This window comes from Loxodonta africana, chromosome 11 (assembly GCF_030014295.1).
Source record: "Loxodonta africana isolate mLoxAfr1 chromosome 11, mLoxAfr1.hap2, whole genome shotgun sequence".
NCBI classification, from domain to species: Eukaryota; Metazoa; Chordata; class Mammalia; order Proboscidea; family Elephantidae; genus Loxodonta; species Loxodonta africana.
In genome coordinates, this window is record NC_087352.1 from 91,862,019 (window position 1) to 91,878,430 (window position 16,412).

General features: G+C 38.7%; 1 protein-coding gene across 1 annotated transcript in view; it reads left to right on the forward strand.

The window, feature by feature from the left end:
* Positions 1-512, forward strand: part of L3MBTL4 (L3MBTL histone methyl-lysine binding protein 4) — a 547,866-nt gene extending 547,354 nt beyond the window's left edge. Inside the window, 1 exon segment of the mRNA XM_010587124.3 lies at positions 164-512. Coding sequence (XP_010585426.1) covers positions 164-331 — 168 coding nt within the window. The 3' untranslated portion in view covers positions 332-512.
* Positions 513-16,412: the final 15,900 nt, after the last annotated feature.

The following is a 16,412-nucleotide window of genomic DNA, read 5'->3' on the forward strand; positions in this document are numbered from 1 at the left end:
ACCAGTCCATGCTGACCACACAGTGTGAGGCAAGCTCTCTTCTCTGTTGCTGCTGAGCTCTCTAGTGAGGTTCCTTGTCATCCAGCGGAGCACCCAGGAGTTACCTGTGAAGAATACAGGCATTAATGGTAGGATATTTTTATTTGTTCTTATTTATTTGCAGTAGATTGATGGCAAAGCCTTCCTGCTTCTGACACAGACAGACATTGTCAAGGTGATGAAGATCAAACTTGGCCCAACCCTGAAGATTTATAATTCCATCCTGATATTTAGGAATTGCCAGGACCTCAGTGAAGAAGACACTGCCTTAGGCCAAGGCATCCGTGGGTAAACATATTCACTGACCTTTTCCTGGCACCAGGACCTGTGTTCTTCCAGCAATAAAATTGGTGTGAATTGATTTGATTTTAACGTTCCACACAGTCATATCCATATTTAATCTGGACATTTTAAAATGTCAGTGGTTTATGTTCAGAAGATTGTGATGACTGACCAAGTGCCAGCAGCTCAGAGGCTTAGGCAGGTGGATAGGTTTATCTTCGTCTGTGGTGGATCCTTTCAGCTTTGATGTGTTAAAACAAACAGACCAAAGAAGCCCACACACACACACCTGTATTCTTTTCCTTCATCCATGAAAGAAACCATTTCCCCTTTTGCAAGCCAAAAACTCTCAAGTGGTAAAATATTAGAAAAACAATTCATAAATACACTGTTGATGTATTCAACAGAAAGACATCTGAGCTTGGCTCGGATCTGCCATCTGGGTGTCAGGGAATCTAAGAGATGGAGGCCTCGTGCTTTAAAAAGACTCCATGTGAGATTTCTGTGTACTTTACTTAGGAAAGTGTGAATCTTAAAAAAAAATAAAAGAAAGAAAGAATCACATGTTTTCCTGATTCATTAATTCTCCTTTTTGTTCCCTTAACCATTTCTTGGTTGTGATGCAAAGGTCTCCTAGAGCTTACAAACTGGGATGATCTGAGAGCCGTCAGCCCAGACATTTAGCAAAGCTGGTGAACCCTAATGAGGACCCTCCACCAGAGCGCCCTCTGTAGGACTGAGAGAGCCTCGTCATGACCCCGGTTAGTACTGGCTAGTGGGCCAGACACCCACCTGTGCGTGAATCCCTCAGGAGAATTGATTGTCCTGTGATCTGGCTGAATCTATGTAATGAGGAGCTGTGTTATATCTTAAAAATAGAGTCACACTATTAAAAAGAGAGATCTCTAAAGTGGGGAGCTCAATATCTATTACTTGAAAAATTCTGATTTGTTATCAGACCTCATTTGATTTCTATGAGTGATGTATCTACGACCTAAGTTGTGTGGAGTTCACGGTTTTGAAAAACAAGTGCTTCTTTTCTTACATCTGTAGTAAGAGCTACAAGTGCCCTCATGGAATTGAAGATCCATCATTTTCTAGTGGGAAGGGAAAGAGTAGATAAAAGAGACTGAAGCAAATCATACCCATTTGCTTCATTAAGAATGTTATGATTTTGGGAAGTTCATTCTGCTTGGAGAATTTCTCAAATTTCAGGTCAATGAAGAAAAAAAAGTTCTTCTCTAAGGGGCATACATATATTGCATTTCTCCAGATTCCTTACCTAGATGGGATTTTAATATATTAGTGGTTGATGTAAATTTTTGTTCCTGTGTTTTGTCTTTGTAGATTGTCATTTGCAATTAAAATTCCTGCTTCCGCTATGTAAAAAATTTAATATATTTTAAGTGATAATAAATAGAGAAAGCCCACACCTCATTGCCTTAATGACTGTATTATTATGATCTGCACTCACACCACATACTGGAGGGGTTTTTTTGTCAGCTATGAAGGAAAGAAGTCGGCCATCTTCGAATACCATGTTTCCTGGGATACATTTCCTTAGGGAAGTAAGATAAAAAAAAAAAAAAAAAAGATTAGGTGTAAATAATTAGAGAAATTAAATTGAAGAGGTTTTTTAGGTAAAAAGAACCTCAAATTGCTCTTTTTATATACTCCATGGACGATGTATGGAGATTTGTGGTTTGTGTATTTAATACATGTCATTTAAATAGAAGAATCTAGAACAGAACAGACAGTAGCTAATTGAATTGGGGTTCAGCTGTTGTGTCCTGGAAGAAGTGTGATCATATAGGAGGAGCTTGATCCAAGCATCTAGCTACCTGCTGGACACCCCCCCACCACCCGTTATGTCACCCAAATACCTCAAACTTGACATTTTCAAAGGGAACTCAAATCATCCCACCCTAGTATTCCTCACCTAAGTAAAGGATACCATCATCCCAGTAGCTGCTCAAGCTTGGAAATTAAAATCATCCTTGACCCTTTCTTCCACCTCCTCTCCCAATCCAAGCAATCTGCAAGTTTTATGGGGTCTACTTTTTTTTTTTTTTTTTTATAGCTGTATCTTCCAAACAGGATACTTGGGCCCTCCATTGCCATCTCCTCCTTAATTCAGATGACCATTGTATATTGCCACTTCTGCAACAGCCTGATAACTAGTCTCCCTGCCTTCAACCTGATTTCTTTCTTTTTTAATACTGAAGCCAGGGTGAACTTACAAAAAGTCAACTCTGAACATTTCACTTCCCTGCTAACAACTTGTAACGGCTTCTTTTTGTCCTTTCAGTGAATTCCAAATATGACTTATAAACGCGGGTGGAATGCGGGTAAATAACAGCTAGCTCTCCAAGAAAAAAAAAAAAAAACCTGATTTATAGCATTGCCAATTTCTGTGGTATAAATTTTTCCACCATAGCTGATGTCAGCATGACACACCGAACATAGTGTTGGGAAGAAAAAAGGGATGTGGTTAATCAGCAATCACGAGCTGACCCAGTCTGCCTCCAGCACACCACTGCAAGCACTCCACAGTCTAGCCCCTGCCTACCTCTTCTGTTTTCTCTCTCTTTACTCTCTTTCACATTCTATGCTCCATTTATACTGAACTTCTTTTTCTCCAAACTTGCCCTGCTCTTATGTCTCTTAGCCTTTGCGTATGCTAATCCCTTTGCCTAAGGTTTACTCTCCTCTGCCACTTCCACTTCCTCAATAGAATCTTCCTTGATACCTAAACTGTTAGGTCCCTAATTTACTTTATGAACTCACCTCTGCCTATACCTCCCCACATGTTGCTCTTTGCTCTTTATTATTGTACTTGCTTGTTTTTCCTGCCAGTCTAGAAGATCTGTGAGGACAAGAGTCATAAAGGCCTTCTTCATCATTTATTCCTAGCATTTGGCATACTGTCAGGCATTTAAATGGTACACAATATCTGTCGTATCAATGAATAAAGCAAGCCAATCAAACTTAAATCCAAATCCCAGCTCTGCCATTTCCTAAATATATATAACTTCTCCATAAATAGGAAAATAATGCCAAAACTGTGTTTTCATTTTGATTTGACTTTGAGGATGTGTACATATATGGGAATTTAAATGACATAATGTGTGTATGTGTATTGTTGCATGCCAACAAGATTTGGACCCCTAGTGACCCTACAGGACAGAGTACAACTGCCCCATAGGGTTTCCACGGCTGTAATATTTACAAAAGCAGACTGCCACATCTTTCTCCTGCAGAGCGGCTGGTGGGTTCAGACCACTGACCTTTTTGTCACCAGACAAGCACTTAACCATTGCACCACAAGGGCTCCTTTTATATATCTGTCTTGGAAAATGTACAGCCACAATGCTCCTTAGAAGTAAGGACGGTGAGACTATATCTCACTTACTTTGGCCATGTTATCAGGAGGAACCAATCCCTAGTTTACATCATGCTTGGTAAAGCAGAGAGTGAAAAAGGAAGGCCCTCAATGAGATGAATTGACACAGTGGCTGCAACAATGGGCTGAAACGTAGCAATGACTGTGAAGACGGCACAGGATCAGAAACTGTTTCATTCTAGTATGCATAGGGCCACTGAGTCAGAACTGACTCAGTAGCACCTAACAACAACTATATGTATACACACACACACACACACGTGTGTGTATGCTGTCGAGTCGATTCTGACTCAACAACCCTATAGGACTCTTGAAATACGGCTGGAGGAGGTAAAGTATAGTGAAAGTACTGAGCTTTGGAGAGAGACCCAGGTTTGAATCTTGGGTCCTGTGGCTTGCCAGACGATGATCTAGAAGCATTTCTTAAGCTCCCAGCAAGTGACCGATTTGCCAGATCTATTTGTTTTTGTTTTTGAAATGTTGAGTTTTTGCTGACTGCGTTAAGTTTTGCTTCATACCATTTTAAGGAATATTCAATTTGTTTCTGCAACTCCCAGAGCAGAAGAATATATTCTTAAATATGAAACATTCATATGACTATATTCTTAATATTCAAGAATATATTCTTATGAACATTTTTCTTATAAATATATTCTTCTTAAAAATTTATTCATGAAGAATATATTTGCTAACAGATTCTTGAATATTCAGAATTCTTACAAATGTATTCTTCTTATGAATAAATATATTAATGAATAATATATTCAAAAGAAATATTCCTTCAAAAATAGACTCATATCCTGCTCTCTCAGCCCCCCTCTCTTCTCAGTTTATAGCTTCAGCAGGAAGTTGGGAAAGAGACAAATAGTTCTTAGTGGTTAAGAGCTTGGCTGTTAATGAAAAGGTCAGCAGTTGGAATCCACCAGTTCTACTCTGCCCTATAGGGTCACTGTGAGTCAGAATCGACTCAATGGTTTTTTGGAGGAAGACAGGTCAAAAACTGGCCAGCTAAAACTCAAGAGTTTAACAAGTTTATTGGTGATTTCCCCTGTACCCCCAAAACTCTGTACCCATTACGGAGGGCAGTAACGTACCACTCTTCCTCTTCCGGGCCCCCGGTATCACTAATCTACTTTGATCTCTATGTATTTGCCTATTCTAGATATTTGACATAAGTGAGGCTATACAGTATATATCCTCTTATTTCTGGCTTATTTCATTCAGCATAATGTTTTCAAGATCCATCCATGTTTAGCATGTATCAGGGCTTCATTCATTTTATGGCTGAATAATATTCCACTGTAGGTATATATTTGTGATGAGCGATTTATCTTGGTGAAAATGTCTGTTCCAAATCTTGGGGCCATATTTTTCTTTCAGGCAGATGATGGATTTTGAATCCAGCACTCAAGGAAACGTACCTCTGCCACCTCCGTATACCTAGGCTGGGATCTGCAAGGATGTCCAGAGGCCGGTAAAGTCAGCTGTGAAAACACAGCTCTATTTAGTGATAATAAGGAATGGTGAAAGCATGCAGTGTCCCTCCCTCCAGTGCTGCATCTTGTTGAGGGCAAAGCTGCAGAGTCCCAGTGGTCATATGTTGAAGGTGGTTCACAGGATTGAGATAAAGATGGAGAAAAGCCAGGGACAAGGGATATACGTGGAAAATTTTTTAAACTACCATTAAAAAAGGGAATGGTTTTAAGAAGTGTCTGTATGGGATCATATTGTCAACAGCAACTCAAAAGATTAGATAGGAACCATAGAGGGAGGTAAGTTTATGTTAATGAGGGAGGAACAACTCAGAAAAGGAGGATGAGAATGGTTGCACAACTCAAAAAATGTAATCAATGTCACTAAATTGTACATGTAGAAATTGTACATGTTGAATTGGTATATGTTTTGCTGTGTGTATTCTCAACAACAACAAAATAAATAAAACTTAGAGGAAAAGAAGGAAATGGAAAGAAAAAGGTGATAGAAATAAGACTTTTGAGTTTAAAATGTTGTTGTTAGGTGCTGTCAAGTCGGTTCCAACTCATAACAACCCTATGTACAACAGAATGAAACATTGCTTGGTTCTGCACTATCCTCCCAATTGTTGCTGTGTTTAAGCCCATTGTTGCAGCCACTATGTCAATCCATCTCTTTGGAGAATCTTCTTCTTTTTTGCTGATCCTCTACTTTGCCAAGCATGATGTCCTTCTCCAGGGACTGGTCCCTCCTAATAACATGTCCAAAGTATATAAGACGAAGTTTCCTTATCCTTCCTTCTAAGGAGGATTCTGGCCATACTTCTTTCAAGACGGAATTAGTTCATTCTTCTGGCAGTCCGTGGTGTATTCAATATTCTTTCACAACACCATAATTCAAGTACATTAACTCTTCTCCGGTCTTCCTTATTCATTGTCCAGCTTTCATATGCATACAAAGCGACTGAAACCACCGTGGCTTCGGTCAGGCATGCCTTAGTCCTCAAAGTGACATCTTTGTTTTTCAACAGTTTAAAGAGGTCTTTTGCAATAGATTTGCCCAATGCGATATGATTGATTTCTTTGACTGCTTCTTCCATGGGCATTGATTGTGGATCCAAGTAAAATGAAACTCTTGGCAAATTCAGTATTTTCTCTACTTATTGTGATGTTGCTTATTGGCCCAGTTGTGAGGATTTTTGTTTTCTTTATGTTGAGGTATAATCCATACTAAGGCTGTAGTCTTTGATCTTCATCAGTAGGTGCTTCAAGTTCTCTTCACTTTCAGCAAGCAAGGTTGTGCCATCTGCATATTGCAGGTTGTTAATGAATCTTCCTCCAATCCTGATGCTCTGTTCTTTTTCATAGAATCCAGATTCTTGGATTATTTGCTCAGTGTACAGATTGAATAGGTATTGTGAAAGGGTACAACCCTGATGCACACCTATCCTGACTTTAAACCACACAGTATCCCCTTGTTCCATCCAAACAACTGCCTATTGATCTATGTGCAGATTCTGCATTAGCACAATTAAGTGGTCTGGAATTCCCATTTTTCAAAATGTTGCCCATAATTTGCTATGATCCACATAGTCACATGCCTTTGCATAGTAAATAAAACGGGTAAACTTTTTGGTATTCTCTGCTCTCAGTCAAGATCCATCTAACATCAACAAGGATATTCCTCATCCCATGTCCTCTTCTGAATTGGCTTGAATTTCTGGTAGTTCTCCATCCATGTACTGCTACAACCGATTTTGAATGATCTTCAGCAAAGTTTTGCTTGCATGTGATAATGATTTTGGTTGTTAATTTCCATGTTTTGTTGGATCACCTTTTTTGGGATGGGAACAAATATGGATCTCTTTCAGTCAGCTGGCCAGGTAGCTATCTTCCAAATTTCTTGACATAGATGAGTGAGCACTTCCGTTGTTTCATCAGTTTGTTGAAACATCTTAATTGGTATTCCATCAATTCCTGGAGCCTTGTTTTTTGCTAATGCCTTCAGTGCTGCTTGGACTTCTTCCTTCAATACAATCAGTTCTTAATTACATGCTACCTCCTGAAATGGTTAAACATTGACTAATTCTTTTTGGTACGGTGACTCTGTGTATTCCTTCCATCTTCTTTTGATGTTTCCTGCGTTGTTTGATATTTTGCCCATAGAATTCTTCAATATTGCAATTCATAGCTTGAATTTTTTCTTCAGTTCTTTCAGCGTAAGAAATGCTGACCATTCAAGAGCAAATTTCAGACCCTCTTCTGACATCCATTTTGTCTTTTTTTTCCTGTCTTTCTTCAAGTATGATGTGTAATGTCCTTGGTGTCATTCCACAGTTCGTCTGGTCTTTGTTCAGTGTGTCAAGTCTGTTCTTGAGATGGTCTCTAAATTCAGGTGGGGTATACTAAAGGTCATATTTTGGCTCTCGTGGACTTGTTCTAATTTTCTTCAGCTTCAAATTGAATTGCATATGAGCAATTGATGGTGTGTTCTACATTCAGCCCCTGGCCTTGTCCTGACCGATGATATTGAACTTTCCACAGATGTAGTTGATTTGATTCCTGTGTATTCCATCTGGCAAGGTCCAGATTGTATAGTTACTGCTTATGTTGTTGAAAAAAGGTATTTGTGAAGAAGCAGTCATTGGTCTTGCAAAATTCTATCATGCGATCTACCATATCCTTTTTGTCACCAAGGCCATATTTTCCAACTACTGCTCTTTCTTTGTTTCCAGCTTTTGCGTTACAATCACCAGTAATTATCAATGCATCTTGATTGCACGCTTGATCAATTTCAGACTACAGAAGTTGGTAAAAATCTTTAATTTCTTCATCTTTGGCATTTGTGTTTGATGCATACTGAATAGTAGCCTGATTCTGATCTTCCTTGTAGGTATATAGATGTTATTCTATCACTGACAGTGTTGTATTTCAGGACAGAATTGAAATATTCTTTTTGATGATGAATGTGACGTTGTTCCTCTTTGTCTTTACCACTATAGTAGACCATATAATTGTCTGATTCAAAATGGCCAACACCGGTCCATTTCAGCTTACTAATACCTAAGATATCAATCTTTAAGCATTCCATTTCATTTCTGACAACTTCCAATTTTCATGGACTCAAACTTTGTGCATTCCCCATTCCTATTATTAATGGATATTTGCAGCTGTTCCTTCTCATTTTGAGTCATGCCACATCAGCACAAGCACATGAAGGTCGTGAAAGCTTGACTCCATCCATGTCAATAAGGTTGACTCTACTTGGAGGAGGCAGCTCTTCCCCAGTCATATTTTGAGTGCCTCCCAACCTGATGGGGCTCATCTTCCAGAACTTTATCAGACAATATTCCACTGTTCTTCATAAAGTTTTCGCTAGCCAATTTTTCAGAAGTAGATCGCTAAGTCATTCTTCCTAGTCTGTCTTAGTCTGTAAGGTCCGCTGAAACCTGTCCATCATGGCCGACCCCGCTGGTATTTGAAATACTGGTGTCATAGCTTCAGGCATCACAGCAACACACAAGCTACCACAGTGCAATAAACTGACAGATGAGTTGGTGATGAGTTTATAATGCTGAGTTAATTAGAAAAGCAAACCTTAAAAGATCTGCTTCTTTTTTCTCCATATAGTCCTATTTCTTGGGATCAAACTAATGGTTTTGTACTCTGTCTTGCCTACAAGGCAATACCATTAATTTCCCATTTACCTCAGTTTGAAATGAGATTGTATTCCCTTTGATTTAGGAATTTAGGCATCAAAGAAAATGGATGAATACAGAACACAAAACGGTGAGAAATCCCAGGTTAAACCCAGGTGTTCCCATCATGGTTGAACTGCAACTGATGGTGTCATGTTAAATACTCACCAGGACTATTTGAAGTACAGCAGCCTGTCTTACTGTGAAATGTTGGGGCCTCAAAGGCCTTTTAGTAGGAAAAAAATCCCAAGAGCTATTGTCTAATATTAAACCCCCTCGCCCCCAAAAAACCTGTTGCTGTCTAGTCAATTCTGACTCATAATGACCCTATAGGACAGAGTAGAACTGCCTCATAAAGTTTCCAAGGAGCGCCTGGTGGATTCGAACTGCCGACCTTTTGGTTAGCAGCTGTAGCTCTTAACCACTGCACCACCAGAGTTTCCTGTCTAATATTAGCACAATTTAATTCAAAAATAATTAAACAAAAGCTGTTTCTGCAGGACCTGTACCTGAAAATGCCTGAGTCGCTTCATTAGCTAGTTGTGTTGTCAGTTTTTCTCTATAAATTGTTCCATGATTTGAATTAGTGTCTGCTCCTCTGAAGTTTCCTTCAGAAGGCAGTGGAGATTTGGTGGTGGTTGTTTTGTTTTTCCCCTAAGAAGAAACAATTCGAATTTCATTTGGCCTGGCCTCGCCAACAAAAAGTGACAAGCCAGTCAAAAATTAGTTTATTACAAAAAAGACTCACTCAGGATACTTGGTGATTAGCTTTTTTTTTTTTCTTCCTTCATATTTCAACTGGCTGTTTCAACATCACCAGTAGTCCTGATTTTTATGCAAAGTTGTCCTCCAGAACAGCCAATTTTCTGTTTCTGTATTTTTCTTTCTTTCTTTTTGGATTAGAGTTTCCCTTGTTGCTATGAGTTTGAAACCTGAGGTTATCCTTCCTAGGCCCTCAAAGAGATCCCCCCAACTCCACCCAACCCAGGCCTTTTAGGCTGAGGTTAAAAGTCTAGGAAAGTGGGAGAAGAAGTAGCACAGGTACACATCCATATTGATTCTGAAGTTTTCCTTGAATGAATCAGTAAATTCACCTAAACAGGTGTTCCCGTCTTTGGAAATGGTGGAAATTATTAAATTAATTCATTCAACAAATGTGTATTGAGAGTCCACTATGTACCAAGCACGACTGGCATTTGGGATGTACCAGCAGACGAATCAGATAAGAATCCCTCCCTTCATGGGGCTTACATTCAAGTCAGTGAATACAGACAATAATAAATATAAAAATAGGAAGATAAATACAGGGAGGATAAAGAGAGAAAAATCTAGGGTTTTATGATCTTACGGCTTCTCAGAGATCATAGACAATATGATCAGGTAGGTGGGTCATTTGGAGGAATTCCCTGGCATTTAGGTACATGTGGACTGTCCACACAACTAGCTGCTATCTGTCCACACAACTAGCTGCTACCTGTCCACACAACGCCACATTCCTGCACATATCCAGGTGTTGCTATGATTCTTTCTAGGCCTTTACTCATGCTCTGTGTTCTAAGTCTTTGTTCATGCTCTACCATTGTTCTCATATCTCCCCACAGGACCTAGAACAATCCTCAGCACACAGGGCCTCTCAACACATATTGCCAAATGACTAGCTCAGTGGTGTGAATTAAGTACCAGTCTGATGTTAGTAGTTAGTAACCTGTTACCTGGCAATTTTTAGAGTTTCCCCCTTTCCCCAGATTCTAAGTAGCAATTACCAAGAAATAATCAGAGATACTTATAATGTGATTAATTAAAATTGTCATCAGGCAGGTAATTTTAAATACTGCCATACTTTAAATACGGGCTCATTAATTTTAGCTCAGTGGTATTCTAAAATTTATTATGTATACAGAATAATTTTAAATATGGATTTTTTTACACAGCTATGTTTGGTAATCCTGCCATCCAGAAAGGTTACCCAACTAATACTTAATTCTCACAGCCCTCCACTAGGGTAGCTAAAAATTAATAATATGATTTGAGAGTATGATACTGAACTGAAAAGGATAACATCTTGATGAGATCTGTTTGTGAAGAAAGGGACAAGACTTAAGCCATTAGGTGAATCTACATTAAGTACCTAGAATAGATCAAATTACAACCGTTGTCATTGCCCCCAGAGGAATAATTTGTCAAAATAATCTTTTTTGGTATATGTTGACTTGAAACTTGATTAGACTTAAAGCATGCACAATTTTAGGAAAAGCAATCTTTTTTTTTTCTCAAGAACTGTAAGTTTTCTTCTAAAAAGTCTACAAGTTAACTACACAACCAAAAGTAACAATGATGAGTCCGTGAAACATATTAACATGGATGGACCTGGAGGGCATAATGCTAAGTGAAGTAAATCAAGTGTATAAGGACAAATATTGTATAATCCCTCTTTTATAAGAAGACAAGAACAGATACATTTAGAGAGACCAATATTCATTGGTGGCTACAGGAGAGAGGACGGAGGAGGGGAAAACACGGTTTAGACCTCAGAGACTTGTTATTTGTGGTGATGGAAAAGCTGGCACCGAATGTGGACGTAGAGAGCACAGCACAACCAAAGTAAAACTGAGTATTTGAGCACGCAGGGATAGGTATAAAAAAAAATAGACACAATTAAAGAGAATGTTGACACACTGTGATAAATCTAACTAATGTCAATGAACAATTGGTGTGGAAAATGTCAAATGAGAACCTAACTTGCTGTGTAAACTTTCACCAAAAACTCAAAAAAAAAAAAAAGCCTACGAATTATAAGAGTTTGACAAGAACTGAGTTTGGAGTTGGGGGAAAACACCAATTTTGCATGTTTGGGTGGTTGCTTGAAACTTTGAAAATTCATTTGAAACTTGTGGCCACTCTAAGCAGACATGAGTTGACAGAAACTTATTTCACAATTCAATCTATATTATGTGCAGACAATTGGAATATATGCCTTCAGTAGGAAAGAGTAAAGAAATAAAGAACTCACTAACTTAAAAACTTTAAATTCAAAGTTGTGCACTCCCTATTTTACTAGTTTTAAGCCGGTAAAGGTATTTGTTCCATAAATCTGTTTTGCCATCTTTTTCCATTCCCCCATAGACAATCAATCATTACACACGTCCATCCACATACATTTCCCAACCTCGATGTGGATCTCAAAATAAATTATAGTAATAGATAAAAAGAACATGACTTGAACAGTTGGAACATGTGATTATAGTCTTTTCCATTATCCCATTTCCGAAGAATCCCAGTGAAAGCAACTATACAAGCCCTGTCAGGGACCCATGCAAAACAGGCCTTTGAAGGGTTATGTCCTGTAAAATTTCTACTCCTCTCAGTGTCTAGCTGAAGCTGGGTAAATAGAAGCTAATATTTAACAACTGTGTCGTGCGTAAGAGGCGCTCTATACATTTTATTGAAGAAATAAATATGTATTTTTTGAAATCTAGCTTATCATTCAAGCTTCCGCTGCATGTGTAAGATAGCTGATCCATCGCTGTTCCCATAACATCATCTGTCATGTATTTTTGAAGACCCTAATGAAGCCATCCTCAGGCTTTTCTTTTCCAGACTAAATCCCCCTTCCTTTGGGCTATTTATATAGGTTTCTACTTTGATAATTTGAAGCTTTGGCTCTACTATTAATTTTTTTTCTAATCTTCCTCCCCACCTATGCTCATAGCTATCTGCTCCAGTAGAAAGCCCTCTTGTTATCTCTACCTGATCCTTTAGAGCCAGCTGTTGTCACTGTGACCTATGGCTTGTTTCTGCTAAAAGTTAATGATGCTGTAGATATATTTACTCTCAGTCCAGGTCAACTCCTGCAAAAGTGTAATCTGTGTGACACGAGGCGAAAACAGCTTTAGAAAGGTGTTGATTCATGCTGCAGTGACTTGCCAGAACCAGCATACCAGGCCCTGAAAGGCTAGGAAAGAACTTCCAGGGACTGTTATTTTGTAAAATATCACACAAAACAAGCACCTAAATTTAGTGAAAAGGTGTTAGACAAATTAAGAATCGAGTTTTCAGCCATGAGTATGTTACGTGAGTACCTCTACTGTGTTTCCCTATGTTTGAAGACTTTTCCACTTGACCCATTTCATTTTGTTTCCGCCCCATCTGAATTTCTTTCTTACTTATAGTTAGTACCACATAGTTTAAGCAGCTCTGATTTTTTTCTGCAGCACCTTGCCCAGGGGAACATAGTAAGTACTCAGTAATTAATTGCTCAGTTATATAAAGTTGGTTGTGCAGAGAATTGAAAAAAAAAATTTTTTAAGAACTTACCTTCAATCTAGGAACTATTAATGAAATAACTTCCTTTGCATAAAGCTAATGCATATTAGCCAATTTTGTTGTGGTTCTATCCTTTATGAGTAATATAAATTTGGTCCAACGTGATCTGGCATAACATAGCTGTGACCAGAATCAGTATAGCCTACTCCAAACCAAGCATACTCTTCCCTTGGGTGAGTACGTTAGCAAAGAAGGAAGCCCTGTCTTAGTTGTTAAATTGAACTTGGGATGTTCATCCAAGTACCCTTGGTTTATTCTACCTAGAGTAATTATTTAATTAGGAGTTTGGAGGGGAAACAAGAAAAATTAGTTAAAAAAATAGCTCTAGGGAAAACTAAGTAAAAAAAAAAAGTAAAGCTTCACTTAATTAAGTCAATCATGTATTCATTCTTTCATTCAGCAAACATTTAGTGAGCATCTGCTTACTTCAGGCGCTGTGCTCATCACGTAAGCACAAGTGATTACATATGGAATTTTTTATATTTGAATGTTTAATTAATGAATGACTGAATGTCCAAGTAAATGAACAAAAGTAAGAATCAGAATATAATTTTAAAACTATGAAAAACAATTCATACTTCACAAGATTTTTGATAAAGTATTTCAGAAAGTCAGAAATGTTTGAAGAGCTTCATCTTAGATCACAACCTGGTACACATACATAGCTATTTATATACACATGTATGTGGGGCCCAGGTCTTGCAGTGGTTAGGAGCTTGGCTGCTAACCAAAATGCTGGCAGTTCGAATTTACCAGCCCTACTTGGAAACTCGATGGGGCAGTTCTACCCTGTCCTATAGGGTCACAATGAGTCAGAATCAACTCAATGGCAACAGAATATTTGTATGTATATACACACACAAGTTTCTGTTCAATCATTGTTTTTAAATTCTGGTCCCAACTCCTTGAATTGATTTCATAACTAATGAATGAGTTGTGACTAAAGCTTTGGAAAGCACTGCCATGGCTTACTCTACAGCAGTGCTTCTCAGTCCTGGCGGCACAGAAGAATCATTGATGAGTTTATAAAAACTAAGGGTGCTTATGCCCTACCCCAGACCAATGGAATCAGAATCTTGGGAGGTGAGGCCTGAGCTTTGGAGTTTTATTTTAAAACTTCATCTGTGACTCTGCAGTCCCTGGGTATGGCATACAATCGACATGCTCTGCTGTGAATGAAAAGGCTGGAGTTACCGTCGGAAGAAAGGCCTGACGACCTACTTCTGAAAAATCAGCCACTGAAAACCCTGTGGAGCTCTGTTCTACTTTGACACACATAGAATCTCCATGAGTCGCAATCAACGTAATGGCAACTGGCACTATGTGATTCTAATGAACTCTGAAGATCAGGGATTGTTACTCAGCATGATCGGAAAAATTCTTTTAAAAAACCGCCATTTTCAATCATAAAAATAACGTATGCACCTACTGAAAAATTCAAATTGTACAGATGGTTAAAAAATGAAAACTAAATCTCTGACTCAACCCTTTGCCCCTCACTCTCACTGCCGAGAGGTATATTTCTTGTAGATCTTTCCAAAAAAAGTGGAGCAGATACAGGAAATTACAGGAATCTATATCGTTTCCTTAGTTCATGTTTCCAGATAACTTTCATATTATATTTTCAAATTATAAAAATTATTTTCAGTATTTTGATGAGGATTACATTGGACTTACAAATTAATTTAGAATAAATTGAACTGCTTACAGTGTTGTATCTTCCTATCTGAGAATACAATAGATCTTTCCATTCATTGAATTTTATTTTAGGTCTTTCAGGAAAGCATCACAGTTTTGTTTTTGATTTGTTTATTTTTAGGTCCTACACATTACAGTTTTTTTTAGGTCCTACACATTTTTCGAGGCCTCGTGACATAGTGGTTAAGAGCTATGGCTGCTAACCAAAAGGTCTGCAGTTCAAATCCACCAGCCACTCCTTTGAAACCCCTATGGGGCAGCTCTATTCTGTCCTATAGGGTCACTGTGAGTCAGAATCAACTAGATGGCAACAGGTAAAGGTAAAAGTACACGTTTCTTGGAGCCCTGGTGGCACAGTGGTTAAGAGCTCAGGCTGCTAACCAAAAGGTCAGCATTTCAAGTTCACTAGCCGCTCCTTGGAAACCCTATGGGGAAGTTCTACTCCATCCTATAGGGTCACAATAAGTCAGAATCAACTCAATGGCAACCGGTGTACAGGAACACATTTCTTATTAAATTTATACCTAGGCATTTTATCTGTTTTCATGCTATTATAAATGAGATTATTTACTCCATTATATTATACAGCTAAAGATTATTTATTGAAATGCTACTGATGTTGGATATTAATTTTGAAACCAGTCCACCTAGCCAAGTTATCTTCTGTTGTGAACAGTTTCTCCCAGTGGATCCTTTTGCATTTTCCAGGTAAACAAGTACATATATTGTCTGTAAATAATAATAATTTTGTTTCCTCAGTTAACGTATCGATGCCTCATATTTTTATCTAATTGCATTGACTAGTACTTCCAGGACAATGAATGCTTGCAGAAATTAACATCTATTATAAAAATGACATACCTCTAAGGATTATGTACTTGTCTGCCTGTCTGTGTGTCTGCATTGCATGTTAGACAGGATATACCTCAAACTTCCAGGCAGCCATTAGACTTCTAGGGGTGAGACACACACACACACTGGCAGCAACGATCCAATGGGTACTAAGTCCTTCTGTGATTGAGCCAGACACATGAGACACACAGTATTGGCAAAGTGAAAGCCATTATTATTATTTATAGAAAGCTAACAATATTTTTTAAAAAAACAATAAAAATAACAACAGATTCTCAAAGGAGAAATGCTTACCCTTCCCCAAACTACCGTGTCTATTCTTACGCCCCTGGGTAGGCACACTGTGGTTCAGATGAGATGCTGTGTCCATGTCATTGCTGCGTCTGGCTACCACCACGCTGCCTGGGAGGCCTGCATGGCTCCTGAGGGTTCTGCTCTCCTGCTGGGCCTTGCCTTGCTGGCAGGAAGACCCCTGCACAGGATCTCTGGAGCCTCTGCTTCTGGACCCTTCTAGGCCTCCGCAACAGTTCCCTCTATGCTCCCAGAGCCTGCCATGCTGCTGCTGGAGAGGGGGGGGTATAACCCCTGCACAGGCACACTCAGGCCTATAAAGTGAACAACATCCGTGAGGAAGTGCTTCTCAGA